The sequence below is a fragment of the Nerophis lumbriciformis genome, linkage group LG14, assembly GCF_033978685.3.
Source record: "Nerophis lumbriciformis linkage group LG14, RoL_Nlum_v2.1, whole genome shotgun sequence".
In the NCBI taxonomy this organism is placed as follows: Eukaryota; Metazoa; Chordata; class Actinopteri; order Syngnathiformes; family Syngnathidae; genus Nerophis; species Nerophis lumbriciformis.
The window spans coordinates 18,617,367-18,638,608 of NC_084561.2; the positions used below are offsets into that span (position 1 = coordinate 18,617,367).

At 38.2% G+C, this 21,242-nt stretch overlaps 1 protein-coding gene and 1 pseudogene across 6 annotated transcripts in view; one reads left to right on the plus strand and one right to left on the minus strand.

Annotated features, from left to right (window-relative positions):
* LOC133616539 (GTP cyclohydrolase 1 2-like) overlaps positions 1-19,435 on the plus strand; it is a 56,361-nt gene extending 36,926 nt beyond the window's left edge. For all 6 annotated transcript variants that reach the window (XM_061975940.2, XM_061975941.2, XM_061975943.2 and 3 more), the window contains 6 exons: positions 16,683-17,024; positions 17,165-17,274; positions 18,567-18,622; positions 18,694-18,725; positions 18,806-18,890; positions 18,981-19,435. In XM_061975940.2, the coding sequence (XP_061831924.1) occupies positions 16,772-17,024; positions 17,165-17,274; positions 18,567-18,622; positions 18,694-18,725; positions 18,806-18,890; positions 18,981-19,104 (660 nt within the window). In that variant the 5' untranslated portion in view covers positions 16,683-16,771 and the 3' untranslated portion in view covers positions 19,105-19,435. The remainder of the gene's footprint in view (positions 1-16,682; positions 17,025-17,164; positions 17,275-18,566; positions 18,623-18,693; positions 18,726-18,805; positions 18,891-18,980) is intronic.
* Positions 6,993-16,452, minus strand: LOC133616866 (GTP cyclohydrolase 1 2-like; annotated as a pseudogene).
* Positions 19,436-21,242: the final 1,807 nt, after the last annotated feature.

Here is a 21,242-nt window from a genome sequence, read left to right on the forward strand (position 1 = left end):
TATTAGACTATATGTATCTAGGCAGTGGGAGCCCCTGACCTCTCTACTCTGCCAGCATTACGTTCCACTTCACAGATCAACATAATGAAAGAAGTGGTGTGGAAGGAAGTGGTTAAAAAAAATGTTAGGTCATCATAGACAAAACCTGCGACGCAGCGCCCCTCAGTTGTTTTCCTCTCGGTGATATCCCAGCCAGGGCTGTAAGACAACAACTTAAGCCTCCATGCTAGTCAGGTCTAGAGAATATTTTTACTGAGCTGGTATATAAAATACAAAATTGTCTAATGTTGGATAAATAGAAACATGTAAACATAAATTAGCTCTTATTCTGTTTTCTAATCAAATGGAGGCTTTTAGCTGCTTTTATTCCAGTGACACAATTGGGCCAGTAATTGATGCAAGACAGTTATTTAAAAGCATAAAATAATTTACAATGATGCACCAGTTATGTTATATTTGTATTCCTTTCAAATCAATTATACATACAGTATTTTACGGGGGCGCCTTGTGGCGACCCATCAGCGTTCCTGTTCTGTAGCCCTGTACACTGTTTGTTTGTCTAATCTTGAACGGGTTTGTGCTGAAAACAAAGTTTCGTTGTACTTGTGCAATGCCAATAAAGATCTATCTATCTATCTATCTATCTATCTATCTATCTATCTATCTATCTATCCATCTATATATATATCTATCTATCTATTCCTGCCAAAAATTAAATACATTATTATTGTTAAGTATAGATATTGACTGTCACATTGCAAATAGCTAATTTTCACTTAAACACTATCCTATTATTTAGTAGACCAGGTTTGATTGATGTTTTGTCAGTTGGTGTTACAGTACAGGCGTCCCTCGCCACATCGCCCTTCAAATGTAATCACATACCAGGGTTGTCCAAACTTTTTCTACCAAGGGCCGCATACTGAAAAATTAAAGGATGCTTTGATACATTTTGTACATTGAATTGGTTTCATCATCTTTAATGTACATCAGTAAATGATAAACAAAAACAAAGCAATGTTTTAGCTTTTGTGTTTGTTGCAAAGCAAATTGGTTTTATTGTTGTTTCTAAAACTTAATTTTGTGAATATGTCGAGGGCCAATAAATAACTACCTGTGGGCTGAAAATGGCCCCCTGGCCACACTTCAGACACCCCTGGGCTATATACATATACTATAATTGCTAGTTTATCGCAGTGAATTGGTTCCGGACATGACCACAATAAAAGTATTTCCACAAATGGAATCCATTAATTACAAATCAAATATTTTCATACCCATAGCATAAACTATTTACTACCTTCTAAATTAAATGTTTAAACATTATGAGAGCCTCTTAGACATGGCATAACACCCTTTTGAGACCTTAAAACTCTTAATTTTATAGCGTAATGCTGCTTAAAGCTGAGCCAATCAGTGCAGTGGCCACACTGGAGAACAGCATGCTCCAATTGGTTTGGTCTCATCTTGTGGCTAATATTACAATAGTATTGATATTTTTAGTTCATTTAGCCATTTTATGCTTGAAAATGGCTTTAAAAAGAGCAAGAATGTTGGGGAATATGCTTATGCAATATGGTGGAGCCACAACATTTGAAGGACAATGTGGCGAGGGACGACTACTGTAACACCAAATGACAAAACATCAATCAAACCTGGTCTACTAAATAATAGGATAATGTTTAAGTGAAAATTAGCTATTTGCAAACATTATTGTCAGATTGTGTTTACTCCTTGAGCAAAATGTATATATATATATTTATATTTAGTCACACTGCACCTCTCATCCCTGCAACTGCTACTTCCTGAATGTATGCTTCTTTTCTTGCAGACCATGTTGATGAACTACAAATTAGAGGTCATTATGAACGTCAAGGTTATGTGCCTCTTTTTTAGGTGGTAAAGAGCTAATCAATAATTTATTTAATGTGGCTATTAAAGTTCAAATCTGAGTCCATTGTTACCCCTAGATTTTTAACCTGGTCACTAGGTTTCAGGGAGAGGGTCTCAATGTGACTAATATGAGTTTGTCTTTGCTTTCGTGGGCCAAATGTAACGCTTTAATATTTTATCATTTACACTCAGCATAATTTCAATGGTTTATGGCTTTGAAGTAGGGCTGGGCGATATGGCCTTTTTTTAATATCTCGATATTTTTAGGCCATATCACGATACACGATATATATCTCGATATTTTGCCTTAGCCTTGAATGAACACTTGATGCATATAATCACAGCAGTATGATGATTCTATGTGTCTACATTAAAACATTCTTCTTCATACTGCATTAATATATGCTCATTTTAAACTTTCATGCAGAGAGGGAAATCCCAACTAAGTCAATTTACCAAAACTGTATTTATTAAACAGTTATTAAGCAGTGGCACAAACATTCATGTCATTTCAAAACAGAAAGTGCAAGATTGTCAGAGACATTTTAAAACAAGCCATAAGTGCACTTTTGTGCATGATGACACATAAGATATTTCAATAAGTGTCACATAAAAATGAGCTGCATATCAAATAGTACCGTATTTTTCGGAGTATAAGTCGCACCGGAGTATAAGTCTCACCTGCCGAAAATGCATAATAAAGAAGGAAAAAAACATGTAAGTCGCACTGGAGTATAAGTCGCATTTTTGGGGGAAATTTATTTGATAAAACCCAACACCAAGAATAGACATTTGAAAGGCAATTTAAAATAAATAAAGAATAGTGAACAACAGGCTGAATAAGTGTACGTTAGATGACGCATAAATAACCAACTGAGAACGTGCCTGGTATGTTAACGTAACATATTATGGTAAGAGTCATTCAAATAACTATAACATATAGAACATGCTATACGTTTACCAAACAATCTGTCACTCCTAATCGCTAAATCCCATGAAACCTTATACGTCTAGTCTCTTACGTGAATGAGCTAAATAATATTATTTGATATGTTACGGTAATGTGTTAATAATTTCACACATAAGTCGCTCCTGAGTATAAGTCGCACCCCCGGGGAAACTATGAAAAAAAACTGTGACTTATAGTCCGAAAAATAGGGTATATGTCCTACGGTGTTGATGTGGAAATAGTTGCTTTGGCATTTAGTTGGTGTGGCACCGAACGGAGATGATGACATGTAAAGACATATTCCCGCTTGAAGCCAAACCACCGTCAGACGATGGACCCCATGCTGTTTTTGTTGGGAATTAATTATTCCTCCATTTGTTACCAGATTTGAACCTTCTTTCTCTCGTATTACCACTCGCACCGCACAGCTAACGTTACCATGTCACTATCTGTCTGCTCCGCGGGAGCGTGTGACGTTGCTCATGTGACAGTATGTGACGTATGTAAGAAGGTGCGCTTGTTCTTTATGTCTCTGTGAGAAGGAGAGACAGGAAAGAGTGAGAAACGCATGCAGTTTAATGCCCCGCAGCTAAAAGCAACTATAGTCATTTTCTATATCGCACAGAGACAAACCTGCGATATATCGAGTATATCGATATATATCGCCCAGACCTACTTTGAAGTTGACCTGTGTGCATCAATCTGTATTGGTTCAGCACAATTATGTTAAAAAGTAATTAACCAATTAAGGAGCTGGCAGTTGGTACATAAAAACAGTAATGTGTTTTGGCTCTTTGACGATACTGTAGGCAGTGTTCCTGTTGTTTGGTATGCGTACACAAGGGAGTAATAAGTGTGTGTGTTTTGTGTTCGGAGTCAGTTTTTCTGTGTGTAGTTTGCATGTTCTTCCTGTATTAAGTAGCTTTTCTCCTTCTACAGTATGTTGTGCGTGTGCGTGTGCGTGTGCGTGTGTGTAAATGCAACACTTTTGTTTTTGCTCAGATTTTTTATGAGTAAAACTCAAAGATCTAAACCTTTTACTTAATACACAAAATACCTATTCCTCTCAAATATTGTTCACAAATCTGTCTAAATCTGTGTTAGTGAGCATTTCTTCTTTGCCAAAATAATCCATCCCACCTCACAGATGTGACATATCAAGATGCGGATTACACAGCATGTCTGAAATGTGCGGTTTTATCACAAAGTACAATGCCACATATGTTGCAAGTTTTGAGGGAGCGTGCAGTTGGCATGCTGACCACAGGAATGTCCACCAAAGCTGAATTGAATGTTAATTCATTTTTTTACCATAAGCCGTCTCCAAAGGCGTTTCAGAGAATTTGGCAGTGCAACCGCAGACCACATTTAACTCAATCAATCAATGTTTATTTATATAGCCCTAAATCACAAGTGTCTCAAAGGGCTGCACAAGCCACAACGACATCCTCGGTATAGCCCACATAAGGGCAAGGAAAAACTCACCCCAGTGGGACGTCGATGTGAATGACTATGAGAAACCTTGGAGAGGACCGCATATGTGGGTAACCCCCCCCTCTAGGGAGACCGAATGCAATGGATGTCGAGTGGGTCTAACATAATAGTGTGAGAGTCCAGTCCATAGTGGATCCAGCATAACAGTAAGAGTCCAGTCCACAGTGGGGTCAGCAGGAAACCATCCCGAGCGGAGACGGGTCAGCAGCGCAGAGATGTTCCCAACCGATATACAGGCGAGCGGTCCACCCCGGGTCCCGACCCCGGACAGCCAGCACCCCATCCATGGCCACCGGATCTGTGTGTCTCCCCTTCCACAAGGGATAGGGGGGAGCAGAGGAGAAAAGAAAAGAAACGGCAGACTATACCAGCTAGGACCTTTACATCTAGCAGGTGCACCTCCATGATCGTCTGAGACCAGCCACCCGGATCAGTTGCTGCAACAATTGGTTTGCATAACCAAATAACTTCTGCACAAACTGTGAGAGACCGTCTCAGAGAAGCTCCTCTCCATGCTCGTCTTCCTCATCGGGGTCTTGACCTGACTGCAGTTCGTCGCCATAACAGGCTTGAGTGGGCAAATGCTCACATTTGATTGCGTCTGTCACGTTGGAGAGGTGTTCTCTTCACGGATGAAACCCAGTTTTCACTGTTCAGGGCAGATGGCAGACAGTGTGTGTGGCATTGTGTGGGAGAGCAGTTTGCTGATGCCAACGTTGTGAATCGAGTGGCCCGTGGTGGGGGTGAGGTTATGGTATGGGCAGGCGTATGTTATGGACAACGAACGCAAGTGCATTTTATTGATGGCATTTTAAATACACAAAGATACTGTGACGAGATCCTGAGAAGAAGAAGAAGAATATATCTTTGTCATTGTACATTGTACAACGAAATTGCAAGCAAACTAATTTAGTGCAAATTCATAATAACACATAAAAAAGGCCCATTGTTGTGCCATTTAACCAGAGTACAATCATCTCATGTTGCAGCATGACAATGCACGGATCCATGTTGCAAGGATCTGTACACCAGACACCAAATAAAGCAAAACTGGGCAGCCGAAGGCACACCTGTGCAATAATCATGCCGATTAATCCGCATCTTGATATGCCACACCTGTGAGGTGGGATGGATTATTTTGGCAAATAAGATATGCTCACTAACACAGATTTAGGAAGACGTCTTTTGTGTATATAGTAAAAGTTCTACAGTCTTGAGTTCAACTCATAAAATATTATATATATATATATATGTATGTATGTATGTATGTATGTATGTATGTATGTATGTATGTATGTATGTATACACATACAGGTATATCCATCTATCCATTTTCTACCGCTTGTCCCTTTTGGGGTCATGGGGGGTGCTGGAGCCTATCTCATGAATAAATATGTCTATCTGTGTTGGCCCTGCAATGAGGTGGCGACTTGTCCAAGGTTTACCCCGCCTACCGCCCGAATGCAGCTGTAATAGGCTTCAGCACTCCCCGCGACCCCGAAAGGAACAAGCGCTAGAAACTGTGTGTGTGTGTGTGTGTGTGTGTGTGTGTGTGTGTGTGTGTGTGTGTGTGTGTGTGTGTGTGTGTGTGTGTGTGTGTGTGTGTGTGCAGTGTTGGCGCTAGGAATTTTCAAAATGGGGTCCCAGGGACCCCATCAAGTCATAAAAATGGGGTCCAACAGTACATTTTTTCGGGTCCCACATTTTTGTAAGCGTTTTGAAAACAAATGATAAATGAATGCATCATCCTGTTATATCTCACATTCTAAATAATTGTATTTTTTTAAAGCACAGACCAGGAGGGGCAACCATAAATCATGAAGCATTTAATATAATGTCAATAAAGCTTTTTATTCTGTTCTAACCTAATCCTTGATTATGGCAGACTATATATGTAATATGGACATTTCTAAATTGTTCTGAGTGCAACAAAAAAAGCCCAATGAGTTTAATACCTTTTATATTTTAACCGTCTAGAATTGTTCTTTGAGTGCAATAGAAAGCATATGTTTAATGTATTGTAAGATTTTCTGTTAAAATAAAGCCAATATTGACATTTTTTGTAGGTCCTTTAAGTGTGTGTGTGTGTGTGTGTGTGTGTGTGTGTGTGTGTACGTGTGTGTGTGTGTACGTGTGTGTGTGTGTACGTGTGCGTGTGTGTGTGTGTACGTGTGCGTGTGTGTGCGCACGCGCATATATAATAGTGTCTTCAAACACTGCAGTTTTTTACTAAAATATGGATTTGGTTGAGGCTTGAACCAATTATTCATGTTGACATTGTTTTTATAGGGAACTCCGCTTCACTATCCAAACTTTTCAGTTTACAAACCATGTTCTAGAACCAGTAAATCAAAGTGCCACTGTATAGTTATACGTCCAAAAAAAAGATTTAATAATGTTTCTGTTATTTTGAGACTTTCGAGGGACAGTACATGTTGACCAAAGATAAGAGAATAAAATTATATCTTTATTTCTACCAATTTACATTATATTGAACATTTTTATACATGCCAATAACAAAAATATTTTCAAAAGTCAATTTTTAGCCCCACATGTCCCCACCGTTCTCATGAAAGATAACTAATTTCTAATAAATCTGGCAGCAGTATGTTGATTAAAATCTGCATGCACTGCTTAATTCAGTTACTTCAGCGAATCATCTGCTGACATCCACCAAAAAGCAAAAAAATAATTTCTTCATTGCAAGGGCGAGGAATTCCGTCCTCGTCTTGGGATCATCATGAAACGCCCCCAGCATGACACTTAACACAGTTTGTGTGTTGTTCTTCTGTACACCTCTCATCACCGTGCACATGTGACTGAAATAATAGAAAATTGGCACTTTTAATGACATTCCTGAAACTATTCACGCAATTTAAGTGTTAATCATGGCGAATAATTGCACTCACACAGCTTCGATGACCACGGCCACGCCAGCAGGGTCCAGTGCTTCAAGGATGGCTGAAGCAATCTGTTTTGTTCGACGCTCCTGAACTATGAAGTGAATACCTCTTTTAATTTCAAATATAGAGGAGTACCTTGATTTGTCGTTAGTAATCTCTTCCAAAGGGTCCAGTGATAATGAAATGTATATTCAATTAATCTAATTTCGGCACCCAAACGTTTTGATGCAAAACACTTTTTATACAGAATTGTTGTACACGCAGAAAATGATGCAAAATGCATATACCGGTAATTGCTCTTTGAAATGCATAAAAAAAACATTTAACATCCCGGCGAGGGAGGTAAGAGCCCCACGAACGCCACCTTTTTACTTTTCTACGACTTCTTAATTTTCAACAGTCTTTCTCATCCTATTTCTCTACAATACTACAAAGGACAGCCAGTAAGCACCATATTACCCATGATTGTTTGGCTAGACTTACTGTAGCAGTGCGGTGCATTCAGTGGCACTCTGGAAACATTGACTCTAAGGCTCTTGACTTTGATTGGACTCTTACTGTATGCTACAACTTTATTTGGCTCTATGGTCAGACATTTTGTAGCTGTACTCCAGTAAAAAAAAAAAAAAAAGGTACAGACTTATCAGCACATGTTTAATCATACTAAAATCAAGACAGTGTATGGAAATGAGATATTTGTAATTACATTTTTGCAGAAAATTCTGGGGACTATAAACACTGAGATACCACTGTATTTTATGCATAGAAATTTGCTAAACAAAATTGTTTTTTTCTTACCTTGTAGCCTTCTGCTGTAGATCTCAACAATCCTGAAATAATATTATTTTTTAAAAATGGAACACAGTTTTATTGTGTAATCGATGGTACTGCAGGCGCTTCTATTTTTTGTTGAAGGTTTGACTTGTGTGGTGTGTTGTCTCATAGCCAGACATAGCCCTTTTCTCCAAATCTTCTGTTTGGTTTTCCACCTGTCTCTCTTTATTTCTTGGTTGTAGTATTTGTCAACTTGTTGCACTTTTTTAAGGGCTCAATGATCCCGACAAGCGATGGGTACTATTCACATTTGAACCAATATGGTACCAATTCCCGGTGCCTGGGAATCAATACTGACGGTACCAATTTTTGGTACTGTTATGTGTGTTGTTAAATAATTTTTTAGTAATATAATAATTTATTTTATTCCAACATTTAAAAAAGCGCTAATTATAACTGCTTTATAGATGTTGTTTTATTATCACACTTTTCAGTCTCATTCGCAAGTATGACAAAGTTGCATTTACAGTTGCAAATCCAAGACGTTAGATCGCAGTGGTGTATAGTTTGTAGGTTTTTTTGCGCCCTAAAAGTGTTAATACTGTAAGTATTGTACTTATTATGCAGCAGCTGTTTGTAACGTGCATCTTAGTGTAGTTTTCATTCACAAATTTGGAGGTGTTAAAATCGCCATGTAAAATTGCTAATGCTAATGATTAGCATATCAGTAGCAAAATCAATGTATATTAGCATTAAGCTTGCACATTTTTGAAAAAAGTGAGCCTTAACTTGCGTTGGTACATTTTTAAAGACTGTTTCTTTGTTGGCATTGAAAATTGCAACCTTACCTGGAGGTAGTTTGGCCGCTCTCAGTGCTGCTGGAGTGATCGGCAAGTGCCAAATTGCAAAAAGTCGTGAGTCGGCAATCATGCCTGACGTCACGCGCAACTCATCTACCAAAACATGGCACCGTAAGATTTTATGTGAATCAGTTGGGATTCAATCGGTGCCAAAGAAGTACAAGATTCCATCCCTAGTCCCAACACGTTTAATCATGTTAACAGCAATATCATTGAAAAATAAATATGATTTATTCTGTTTCAAAAAATGTTAAATACATTTTCTATTCATGGACTGTTTTGAGCAATGTGGTCATTAGATGATCCATGCTAAGCATTTACTTGTAGTTTGAGTTTATTTTCATTGAACAACATGCAAGAAGGTAGGACTGTATTACTGGAAAACTGTAATGATCAAGCTAGTTTTATGTAGGTTGTTGGATGGGTTGAAGTTATACTACTTAAGGGGGTACTTTGGCGGTAAGTCTGAGGTTAGGACTTGTTGGATTGGCACATTAAAAGTAAGTTTTTAGTAAATGTATGATTGAGTGCACATTATTATTAGTGCATCAGTTTGTGTGTCATTAGTACTAACCTTGCAAGCTTGCTAAGACCTACAACTGCTTTGTTTGGGATGTAGGCAATGTGAGCCTGAAACAATAAAACCCAGTATTATTAGTTACAAAGTCAATTAATTTACCTTACCAGCATTGACTTTTGAGATACTAGAATACTATCCTGTAGATTACCTTTCCAAAGAAGGGCACTAGATGATGTTCACAGAGAGAGAACAACTCAATGTCCTTAACAATCACCATGTCGTGGTTTTCATCAAATATAGCGTCATTCAAGATGTCTGTGAACAATAAAAAGCATTGGCATCACATTTCAACCAGTGGTAGAATACTACTTGACAAATCCTGCATATAAATTGACATTCGATATTATGCCGACCAAATAAATGAAGGCATCAACTAACCCTGGGTGGTTTCTTTGTAGCCTATTTGGTGAAGAACTGCATGGCTTTGGCAGCACGAAGAGGTGTTTGAAGAAGTCCCTCTCGATTTATGTCCTCTCCAAGCTCCATCAATATTGTGCTGTAGGCCTTTTCTATGCAAGACACTTCGGATTCATCTACAGTCTCGTTGGACTTCTTCTCTTCTTAGCACAAACTGTTGTGTTTATGCTCGACACACTTTGTAGACTCTGAAACAACCTTATCTCCATTCTAAGTCTCAGTACTGTTCAGTAAAATATGTTCCAGCACACAAGAATTGCTGTTGGCTTAGTGGTTTCTAAATAGCCTCCTTGGTTTTTATAGAACAAACCTGAGTCCTTCGGCTACATCATGACTGAAATCTTGTGGACAAAAAAATTGTTGTTTTTTTTTTGCATCACCAAATTTAAACGTTATACTCAGCTGAACCCAATGAGTATAGAAAAATCGATTTCCTAATTCCAGCATGAAAATGCCATGAAACAGCATTTAGCTGCCCCTGTGATTTAATACAAAGAAGTTGAGTTGTCACATTGTGAGTCACAGATACACTTGGACTTATGCAATTACTCGTTACTCCTCTTGTCCCATGACGTTTTACAAAGCACATCTTTAGCGTCCGATCCACTAAGATCCAAATATCACGCGACAACATACTTGCCAACCTTGAGACCTCCGAATTCGAGAGATTGGGGGGTGGGGGGTTTGGTGGTAGCGGGGTTGTATATTGTAGCCCGGAAGAGTTAGGGCTGCCGAACCCTGGTCTAGAATGATCCAAACGCAAGAAAATACATATTGAAAGACAATTTATATAAATAAATGGTAAATGGGTTATACTTGTATAGGGCTTTTCTACCTTCAAGGTAATCAAAGCGCTTTGACAATATTTCCACATTCACCCATTCACACACACATTCACACACTGATGGCGGGAGCTGCTATGCAAAGCCCTAACCAGGTTCTGAAAATCAGCATATATTCTGCATATTCATGAAGACAGACGCACTAAATGGATTGCGCTCCTTATTTTGTTCACTTAAGACGCAATCCTCTGCACACAAGTTAGCGTTGCGTGCGCAATCAAGTTTACATGTTTAATACACGCAAACCTTTTTGTAGATCAGGCCCTTAGACTGTACCACCAATAATAATGGCATTTCATGTTGTACATAAAAATATTACGTACAGTATTTTCATTTTTTCTACAGTGGCCCAAATTAGAAACATTTGCAGCTTTATGTAATGCTGTCCTAGTTTTTGAGAATAGTCATAATGCTTGTGGCTTTGACAGTTATCAAAGATTTTAGGTACAAAGCACAGTACTTGCAGAGACAAAATTTGGATTTGAAATGTAGGGGACACACTACTGGCTTGAGTACGGGAGGCGTGGCTTAAAGGGATTAGATGATGATTTAGAACATGTGTCAAACTCAAGGTCCGGGGCCATATCTGGCCCGCTACATAATTTTATGTGGTTTGCCACGTTATTCAATGTGGTCCACCGAGTCATTAAATGTGGTCACCACATCATTCAGAGGGACTCGCCACAATATTTAAAAATGCCTGTCACATCATTTAATGTGGCATACCACGTTATTCAATTTGGTCTTCTACATCATTTAACGTGGTCTGCCACGTCATTTAATGTGGTCTTCCACATTATTTAATGTGGTCTTCCACATTATTTAATGTGGTCCGCCATGTCATTCAATGTGGTCCGCCACGTCATTCAATGTTTTCTTCCACATCATTTAAAGTAACGTGCAACGTCTTCAATGATCTTCCACATAATTAAAGCGCTCCGCCATATCATTTAATAAGGACCGTCACATCATTCAGTGTGCAACAATGACCAAAAGACAAGGGGTGTCATTTGTTTTCTTGTTCTCTTTATGCCACACTGTTTTATGCAGGTCAACAAATTGCAACATATGTTACAGGCTTATTTGGCTTATAAGTGATGATGAAACATTTTAAAACAAGTTAAATAAGGCTTCTAGTTTGGCTGCTGATGTATGTATATGTGTGTAACATTGCATAATTTCCAGCTGTTATTTTCTTCAAACTATTATTAATCTACAGTAATTGCTCATTTACTGTTAATATTTGGTTACTTTCTGCAGCAATGCGGATCCATCTACACTTGTTTAAAATGTACTCATCACTTATTATTTTGTTTGGATACTTAACATTAGTTTTGGGTGATACTACAAATTTAGGTATCAAGCCAATAGCAAATAGTCACAGGGGCAGTATCGACTGTACCACTGCTGATACTGATGTTTGATATAATCAAACAAAAACACAGGCTTGAAATGTAACAATATCAATTACATATTTTGAATGATTTCATTATTCACATATATAACATCCACAATGTGTACAATAATAAAGTCAATAGTGCACAATAATTAGTCCTCCAGTTACAGTGGTACTTGTAAGAAATGTATTTTAATTGCTGCCAAGGAGGCAAGGATTAGTGATTGAGAAGCTACACTGTTGAGGGACGGTAACTTAGACTTAGACAAACTTTAATGATCCACAAGGGAAATTGTTCCACACAGTAGCTCAGTTACAAAGGATGGAAAGGATAATGCACACAAGGGCACAAAAAGAGGGCGAAAACAAAAGGTATAAAGCTGTTAGCTTGATAGCGAGGTCACTACATTGCATTAAGGATGCATTCCTTGGCTTGTTGCTTTCAAATTTGCGGGACACAGCTAGAATGTGTCAACACGCATTATGAGATATGAATATGAGATATCTTCAGCCAAATTTATACAATGTATATCGTATATTGTCTATATTGCGCAGCCCTTGTTAACAACATAGCTGCCTTCAAGTGAGGCCCAAGGCTCCTTTTTTGTTTAGATGTTTCTTTATTTTAGTTGCTTTTAGAGGCCAACTCTTCTTCTAATTGCATCTGATCCTACTGCCCGTCAGCGCATCTGACCGCTGATCAGTCACAGTATGCTGTCAATCAATGTTGTGCTGTGCGGTATTACAGAGAGTAACCTCAGCGCCACAGAGCCAATCAGTGATTTTGTGGGCGGTCTAAAGTGAAACAGGCAGCTTGAACTTGAACCACTGTTTTCCTCTTGGTGCAAGTGTTTGACTTGTCTCTATTAAATGTAATGTAACATTTATTTTAGGACGATAAAATGTACATGGAACCAAAATTTCCTTTTGAAAAAGTGCAGAGGAAATGTAACAGAAAAAATGTGTGGCTGTGGCTGGAGATATGTTTGATAATGCAAAGTGCATACCAAAAACCCTTTTTTATTGGTTGTTCAGATATGTAATAGTACAGTAGGGAAGGCATCCATATCGCCCCCTTTTTTGGTGGATCTCGTGTGAGAGGAATAGGGTGGTTTAATCAGACATCAAGATATAATTTTTTCTTTATTTCATTCATTAAAATCAAATGGAGAGAATATTTTTTTAAAAAGCCGGATATTCAACACTCTAGTGCAATCCTGCAGCTAAAGTGGATTGTGTATGCCCCAAATTCGTCATGTTTCATGCGACAAATGGGGCCATATAGATCCCCTTTTTACTGCATGTACTGTTTGTCGACAAGAGGCAACAAATATGTTTATACTAAAAAGGATATCAGAAGTGGACATTATCACTTTCTATTGATCAGATTGATTTGTTAACTTGCCATATTATGACCGTTCCATCCCATTGTGTAGATTTGAGTGCTTTGAGTAAAATGTCATATTTGTCAGCTGCACCTGTAAAATGCTTTTGGCTTTTACAAAACTATAGTAAAAATATTTTGACCTGTCAGGACAGACACAATTTTAACAGCTCAAACGTTGTATGCCTAGTTGTGGTTGAAATGTGGTTTTCATTCAGGTCCAGTTGGCACAATGTCACAATCCCACCATGTCAAACATTATATTTGTGCAGGTTTCATACTTTTGTAATGCATTTTTTTACTAATGTCTTTCAATAGTCTTATTCAGTTTGATTAAGAACAGCCAAAGAATGAATTAGATTTCAGTGGAAGATGTGGCTTTATGCGTGTGCTCCAGTCTAAATGGAGTACCATTCAGAGACAAACAAATCTATGCTACAGCAGCTCACAATCTAAATTCTAAACTATATAGGAACAAAAACATATAAAAAGTGCTTGAACATCTGGAATATGCCAGGTTTAATGTATCATGCTCAGGGTTCGCACGGGTACTTAAAAACCTTGAAAATGCTTAGATTTGAATGTTTTCAAGGTTTGAAAAAAATGCTTGAATTTTGGGTGAAGTGTTTGTAAATGCTTGGAAATGTTCATCATATTTCTCGGCAGTCTGGCTCAATAGGCTGATTATAAAATGGAAAAAAAATAAAATTAAGTTTACTTACAAAAGAAAGCTACACGCTTAATCTGTTGGCTTTGCACGAGCCCTTACATTAGGTTGTTGTCATGCCAGAGCCGTGTCGCCCCCAAGAGGACAGTGGTGCATCGGTCCATCATGCCGGGAGGTTATTGTTTTAATGAACATTGGATGGAAAATGACAAATACAAACTTTGGATAAAACGTGAACCAAATCCACATGTAGCCTGCTGCAAAGTATCCAAAAAGGAAATTAATTTGCACATTTTGGACTTGTTTGCACTGTGAAGGTCATATGTAATTTGTAACCTTTTGCACAACATAATTAAGTTAATGTGAATGATTTTGAGTTTTTGTACAACATGGTACGGTGTATTTTTTGCTCCATTATTTTGGTTGTCTACTTAACTTGTCTGACTACCTCAGTTAAAGCAAACAAGTTACATTTGGTTAATTGCATTAAAATGGTTATTGGACTTGTTTGTAATGTAAAAGGTCATGTAATTTATAATTTGTAACCTTTTTCACAACTTAGTGCTGAGTTAATATGAATGATTTTGTAGTTATTACACAACATTGTTGTATGCATTACTTGCTCTATTATTTTCGTTGTCTACTTAACTTGTCTGGCTCAGTGAAAGCAAAAAAAATTAACTTTTGTCTTTTTGTTCATTTGTTATCATAGCCACAGTTATATAAGGCTAGATATGCTTAATGAAAGGTGACTGAGGTGTTGTGAAACAAACAAAATATTTTCCTTTCATTTATTATCCTTATATTAATGTGGAACAGTTTTGTTAATAAATGAGTGAAATTGACATTTTGAGGGTGCATGTATTTATATCACATTATGCAGTTTAAAAGCACAAATATGGTGTGAATCAATCCGTGCTGTTCGATGTCATTGAGTGCTGTAAATAAGAAAAAGAAGAAGAAATTTAAAAAACAACGTTTGCAAACACCAATGACATTGAATAGTCTACAGAAACACTGCTTCATTTTCTATGCCCCATTCAGTTAATGATAACTGCTGGTTCAATGTTAGACTTAGGTTTTAGCAGATTTTCCGTATTTTTTCTACAGACAGCATTTAGTGACCTCAAACAACAAGGCTATGGATTGATTCACATTGGTTTTCGCCTTTTGAAGGGTACCAGAAAAACTGGAAGATTTATCTCGAAAGTCCTTAAAAAGTGCTTGAATTTGGCCATGGAAAGGTGTACGAACCCTGCATGCTGTATACAAAGATCATGTTATTACCATGACCAAATAATACTTAATGGCCTGCCTTCCCAAGTTCCTTTTCAAATACACCTTCAAAGCTCCTTCATCACTCTATAGGACCAGTCTTTAAAAAAAAAAAAATCAGCCGCCATAGTATTAGAAGCTTAAAATTAACTTACCAATGAAGATCGCTGGTTGCGTCCACAACTTCCTAGCTTTGGCAGTAATAGCACTACATTTTTCACTAAGCTTTTAAACGACAATTAGTCATCAAATTTGCAAAAGAAACACATAGAAGTCATTTGGGAACTGTTCGGCTCTGTATTTTGGAGTTAGTTTCATAGTTTGTGGTGGCCGTGTGTCAAGGGGTCAATAAACAGAGATGGCCCGAAAAGGGTGCAGGGCTCCCGGCCAGAAGGCTGGCCCCCTGGCTGGCGGGCTGAGTGTTTGTCAAGTACATGGGAAACATGACTTACCCTTTTCCTCTCAATGACAGCATCTCGGTCACATTACGGCAATTTCAGCGACTTTCCGCATTTAGATTCTGTGTTTAGCAAACTTTGATTCCGTCCGAGATTCCAATGATGCGTAAGTCTATGATTTTGTTTGCTTCCGCTTACTTTGTAACCAGAAGTGGGGCAAGAAAAGGTATACTCCGATTGGCTGTTTTGCCGTGTCTTTTTCTGCTTTGCAGCGGCACATAAATAATTATGACAGCACGCGTATGTGATAATTACAACGGTCATATAGCCGTATCATTAGTTCCGAATTTTAACAGCTCTCTTGGACCGACCCAATTAGGAACCAGTACCAAAAAAAACAGGTACTCCTGTATACATTCCTACTCCTATGTGGTTCATGATTTTAACTTTTTCATTTGTGATAGTTACTCTTAGCTTTGACTGTGCTTTTTGATAAAAAGCCCTCAGAACAACAGATTAAATATCTTCTCACGAACGCTGATCAGTGTTTCAGAGCATGAGACATCTAAACTGGGATCACAGGATGTGTCAAATGCTGCTTCGTAAGAAGATTTGAGCATGGTGATTCCAATTTGGACACTGGTTTTCCGCTTATTGTCTTTCTACTTTGTGTGTAAATTCATAACTTTAACTAAAGAAACCTACTGCTTTGCTGACCTACTTTACTTTTCCTCCGTAAAAAATCTTTAGGGTTTTTCAATTTAATGCAAATTGAGCCTTTTACGGCTGTCCCCAGACTTCCATCACGTCTTAGCCTAAAGACTCATGTTTAGTCTTTTGCAACCCAAAGGGGACGTCCTTCCTCAAACCACTGCCAAAAGAAAACCACTGGGGCCGTGTCATTGCGAGCCACAACATCTTTGAGTCAACTCAGTCAGAATGGAGATGAACGGAGTCGTTTCAGAGTATCGAAAGAAGTGTGTTGAGTCTAAACACAACAGTTTGTGCAAGGAAGAGACGGAACCCAACGAGACCGTAGATGAAACCAAAGTGTCTCACATAGAAAAAGCCTACAGCACAATACTGGCGGAGCTCGGAGAGGACATCAACCGAGAGGGACTTCTTCGAACACCACTTCGTGCTGCCAAAGCCATGCAGTTCTTCACCAAAGGCTACAAAGAAACCCCCCAGGGTTAGTTCATCATTTACTAATGACACTTTCATTAACCGTATTCACGCTACTATTGTCAGTCTTAATAGATCATATAATAAATTACGCTATTGTTTGCTTTATTGTAAAACAATGCAGTACTCACCCTGCCTTTTTTGCAGACATCTTGAATGATGCTATCTTTGATGAGAACCATGAGGAGATGGTGATTGTCAAGGACATTGACTTGTTCTCTCTGTGTGAACATCACCTGGTTCCCTTCTTTGGCAAGGTAATTCAAGCATCACACATTTAGCAATTCAATTGTACTTTGCTAGAAGTTTTTTTTCAATAGTCTTTAAATCAGGGATGGGTATTGTTCACATCTCATGAACTGATCCTATACCAAGTCCCAGTACCTGCTCTACAGTACTACAGTGTGTGTTAATGAATATATAGCGGTATAGCTCGGTTGGTTGAGCGGCCATGCCAGCAACTTGAGGGTTGCAGGTTCGATCCCCCCTTCTGCCATCCTAGTCACTGCCGTTGTGTCCTTGGGCAGAACACTTTACCCACCTGCTCCCAGTGCCACCCACACTGGTTTAAATGTAACTTAGATATTGGGTTTCACTATGTAAAGCCCTTTGAGTCACTAGAGAAAAGCGCTATATAAATATAATTCACTTCACAATTCACTTCAAATTGTTTTTGATAGTAAAATGAATTTTTTTATTGCAACATTTTAAAAAGAGTTTATTATGATAATTGCTGTCTAGTTATTATTGTATAGTGTATCTTATTTTATTATCATCATATTACCATTTGCAAGCATGACATTTAGTTGCAAGTTCAAGACTTTAGATGGCAGTAGTGTATAGTTTTTTGGGGGGTTTTTGCACCCTAAAGTGTTTATACTGTAAGTATTGTACTTATTACGCACCAACTGTTTGATTGTAACTGACATCTTAGTTGTGGTTTTCATTAACAAATTTAGAGTTGTTGAAATCACCATTTAAATTTGCTAATGCTAATCAGTAGCATGTCAATAGCAAAAGCAATGTATATTGGCATCAAGCTAGCACATTTGTGGAAACGTGGAGCTTTACTTGGAGCGTTTTATGAGTCGATTACTTTGTTGGCATTGAAAATTGCAACATTACCTAGACGTAGTTTGGCTGAGTTTCCTTTCAGTGCTGCTGGCGTGATCGGCAAGTGTCAAAGTGCAAGGAACTGGCTGAGTCGGCAACCGGCCGTGAGGTCACACGCAACTTAGGTACCGTAATGTGGCACCGTTGGATTTTATGTGAATTGGTGCCCTAGTTCACTTGCAACTCTCTTGTGCACTTTGCTGAGTAATTTTGCGGTCATACTCAGTAAAAAAACACGGAGACTAAGTCACCCAAGCGTGGTGTTGTTTGGGTAATATATGACCACGATGAAATCCCGCAAAACAGGCATTTTTTATGAATAGTTTGTATTAAACTGAATCCTACAAAAACTGTAGTAGCACTGTACAATCTGAACTGACTGTTTTTTTTACTGTAAAATGAAGTGTAGTTAATATGAATTCTGTTCACTTTTTAGGCTCACATAGCATATCTTCCAAACAAGAAAGTGGTTGGTCTGAGCAAAATAGCAAGGTCAGACATTTTTCACTCACAAACACACTTGCACACTCCTATTTCATTATTTTTTTTAATATATTTTCCAGAATTGTGGAGATCTACAGTAGGAGACTTCAAGGTAGGACTATTTTCCACTTCAATTAATTAATTTTTTTCCAACGCGTTTTTATTTGGGCTATATCTTTGGTTTGTGTGCAGTTCAGGAGCGTCTAACCAAGCAGATCGCTTCAGCAATCGTTGAGGCGCTGGACCCTACTGGAGTGGCGGTGGTCATCAAGGCTGTGTATGTTTTTAGCCTTTTCACCTAGACAAATTTTCTCGCACAAACACTTTGATGTAATGTAAGTGTAATGTACTTTTCTGTGTTTGTCAGTCACATGTGCATGGTGATGAGGGGTGTGCAGAAGAACAATGCAAGTACTGTGACAAGCGTCATGTTGGGAGCCTTTAATGATGACCCCATCACACGCAAGGAGTTCCTCAACCTTGCACTGTAAAACAGGCCAATCTACTCACATTCCTCACCATGACAGCGGATTACAATCCTAATAAGCAACTGAAAGATTACAATTGTGTCTTTAGCATTTTTTGTGCGGGTTTTTCTACATTGGGGAAAACAAGTTTGGTTTTCACACTTTTTACTGTCGTGTGAAGCGATCACAATCACCCAAACATCTTTCAATAATCATTTCTACACTTGAATGAAACAAAGTGGTATGTGTTATTATATTATCAAAGACAGTCTCACACATTGTGACAACCAAAGTCGGTAGGATAGGCAAAAATTTTACTTGCCGTATTTTTCGGGTCATAGGGTTTACCGGTTTATAAGGCGCACTGCTAATGAGCGGGTCCATTTTCATACACATGGCCCACTGGATTATAAGGCACATTAAAAGGGTCATATTATAATTGTTCTTCTACATTTAAAACTCTTCCTTGTGGTCTACATAACATGTACTGGTTAGTTTTTTCAAGCTGCTTTCTGACCGTTTCTTCAGGATGCGCACACCCCCAACCGCATTGATTGGTTGATTGAAACTTTTATTAGTAGATTGCACAGTGAAGTACATATTCCGTACAATTGACCACTAAATGGTAACACCCGAATAAGTTATTTCAACTTGTTTAAGTCGGGGTCCAAGCATAGTCCAGGTTGGTTAGTCCTAGTTTTCAAAAACCGAACACGATCAGATTAAGGTGTTTTCATGGGTTGCAGGAGGCTTATTTAGAGCCAAACTATTTGAGAAATCTGAATAATTTAGTGCATGGACACGTACGGTTTGTTGCACAGGTAGTTTTTAGCACTTCCATAGCGTGACCACTGAAAGTTAGAACTATACGCTACTTTATATTAGAAATGGCAACAGTGGAGGATAAAGAAAAATAAGGAGTTTACGGACTACAACGTGGACTACAATGGCAAACACGCACACATTTTTTAGACTTATGCAGATCCCAAATACACATCAGCATGAACCAATATGTAAGAAAAGTCGGTGTTGCATAATAGGTCAAAATAAAACGCCAGATAAAGTCTCCTAATAGGTGCCATTTTGGGGTCCTTATACAGACACCATGATAATACCCGTATGTTGGAGCACAGTACGTCTGACTACGATGGATGTAATGTGCCGACAATCCATCAAGCGGTGCGGCGTTCTAGCTTATCAAAGTTGTAGTAAAACATTTTGACAGATTTTTGAGCGCTGCGTGTAATGTTCTATATTCTCAATTATACATCAAAGTTTTGGTGTTGCTTGCTTACGGGTACTTGCTCGTGTCATTTATTAAACAGGCGTCAACTTGCAGTCTACACGTATCGCTTATGTGTTACTGCCATCTACTGGTTACACTTATTACACCATGTTCCACAACCATAGTTAATACATATTGCACATAATGTACACTGTCGATTTTTGAAAAAATGGAAAGATATTAAGTGTGCCTTAAAGTCCAAAAAATACGGTACATGCAAAACCAACTTTTCTTACTAATTGGTAGCTGTTTTTGTTTATTTGGGATCTGCATAAGTCCTGAAAATGAGAACTCAAACCATAGAGGTATTGTGGAGATATTTAGAAAACAATCATGCCTTCCTTTATATTTCCTTCAAACGAGCCGTCCCGTCTGCCATTGTAATCCGACACTGTAGTCAATAAGCTCTTCTTTGTCTTTCTCTGTCCTCTTATTGTGGGGCAGACTGGCTCGTACATGCACATGCATCCTCCGCTCTTGCCATTTCTAATACAAAGTAGCATATAAACCACAACATGGATGACGGGGAGAAGATGCTGTCAAAGTGGAGGCATGTAAATAAGACCCGCCCACAAAAGGGCGCATCCCAAAGAGACATTTAGAAAGAGGTTTGAAAATGGTCTGTAAAAGATCATCTATGCAACATTTTGACCAAATAACCTTTATTACATGTCATGTAGACCACAAGGAAGTGTTTTAAAAGTAGAAAAAAAGTCATAGGAGAGCACAGGTGTCAAACTGAAGGCCTGTAAATAATTACACGTCAATTAAGTACTTTATCTTTTCTTACAAAATGTATACAATCTTTTCATTTTGACAGAAAAAATACATGTACCACGTGCAATAGCGAATCTTTTAGATATCAATTTAAAAGTTT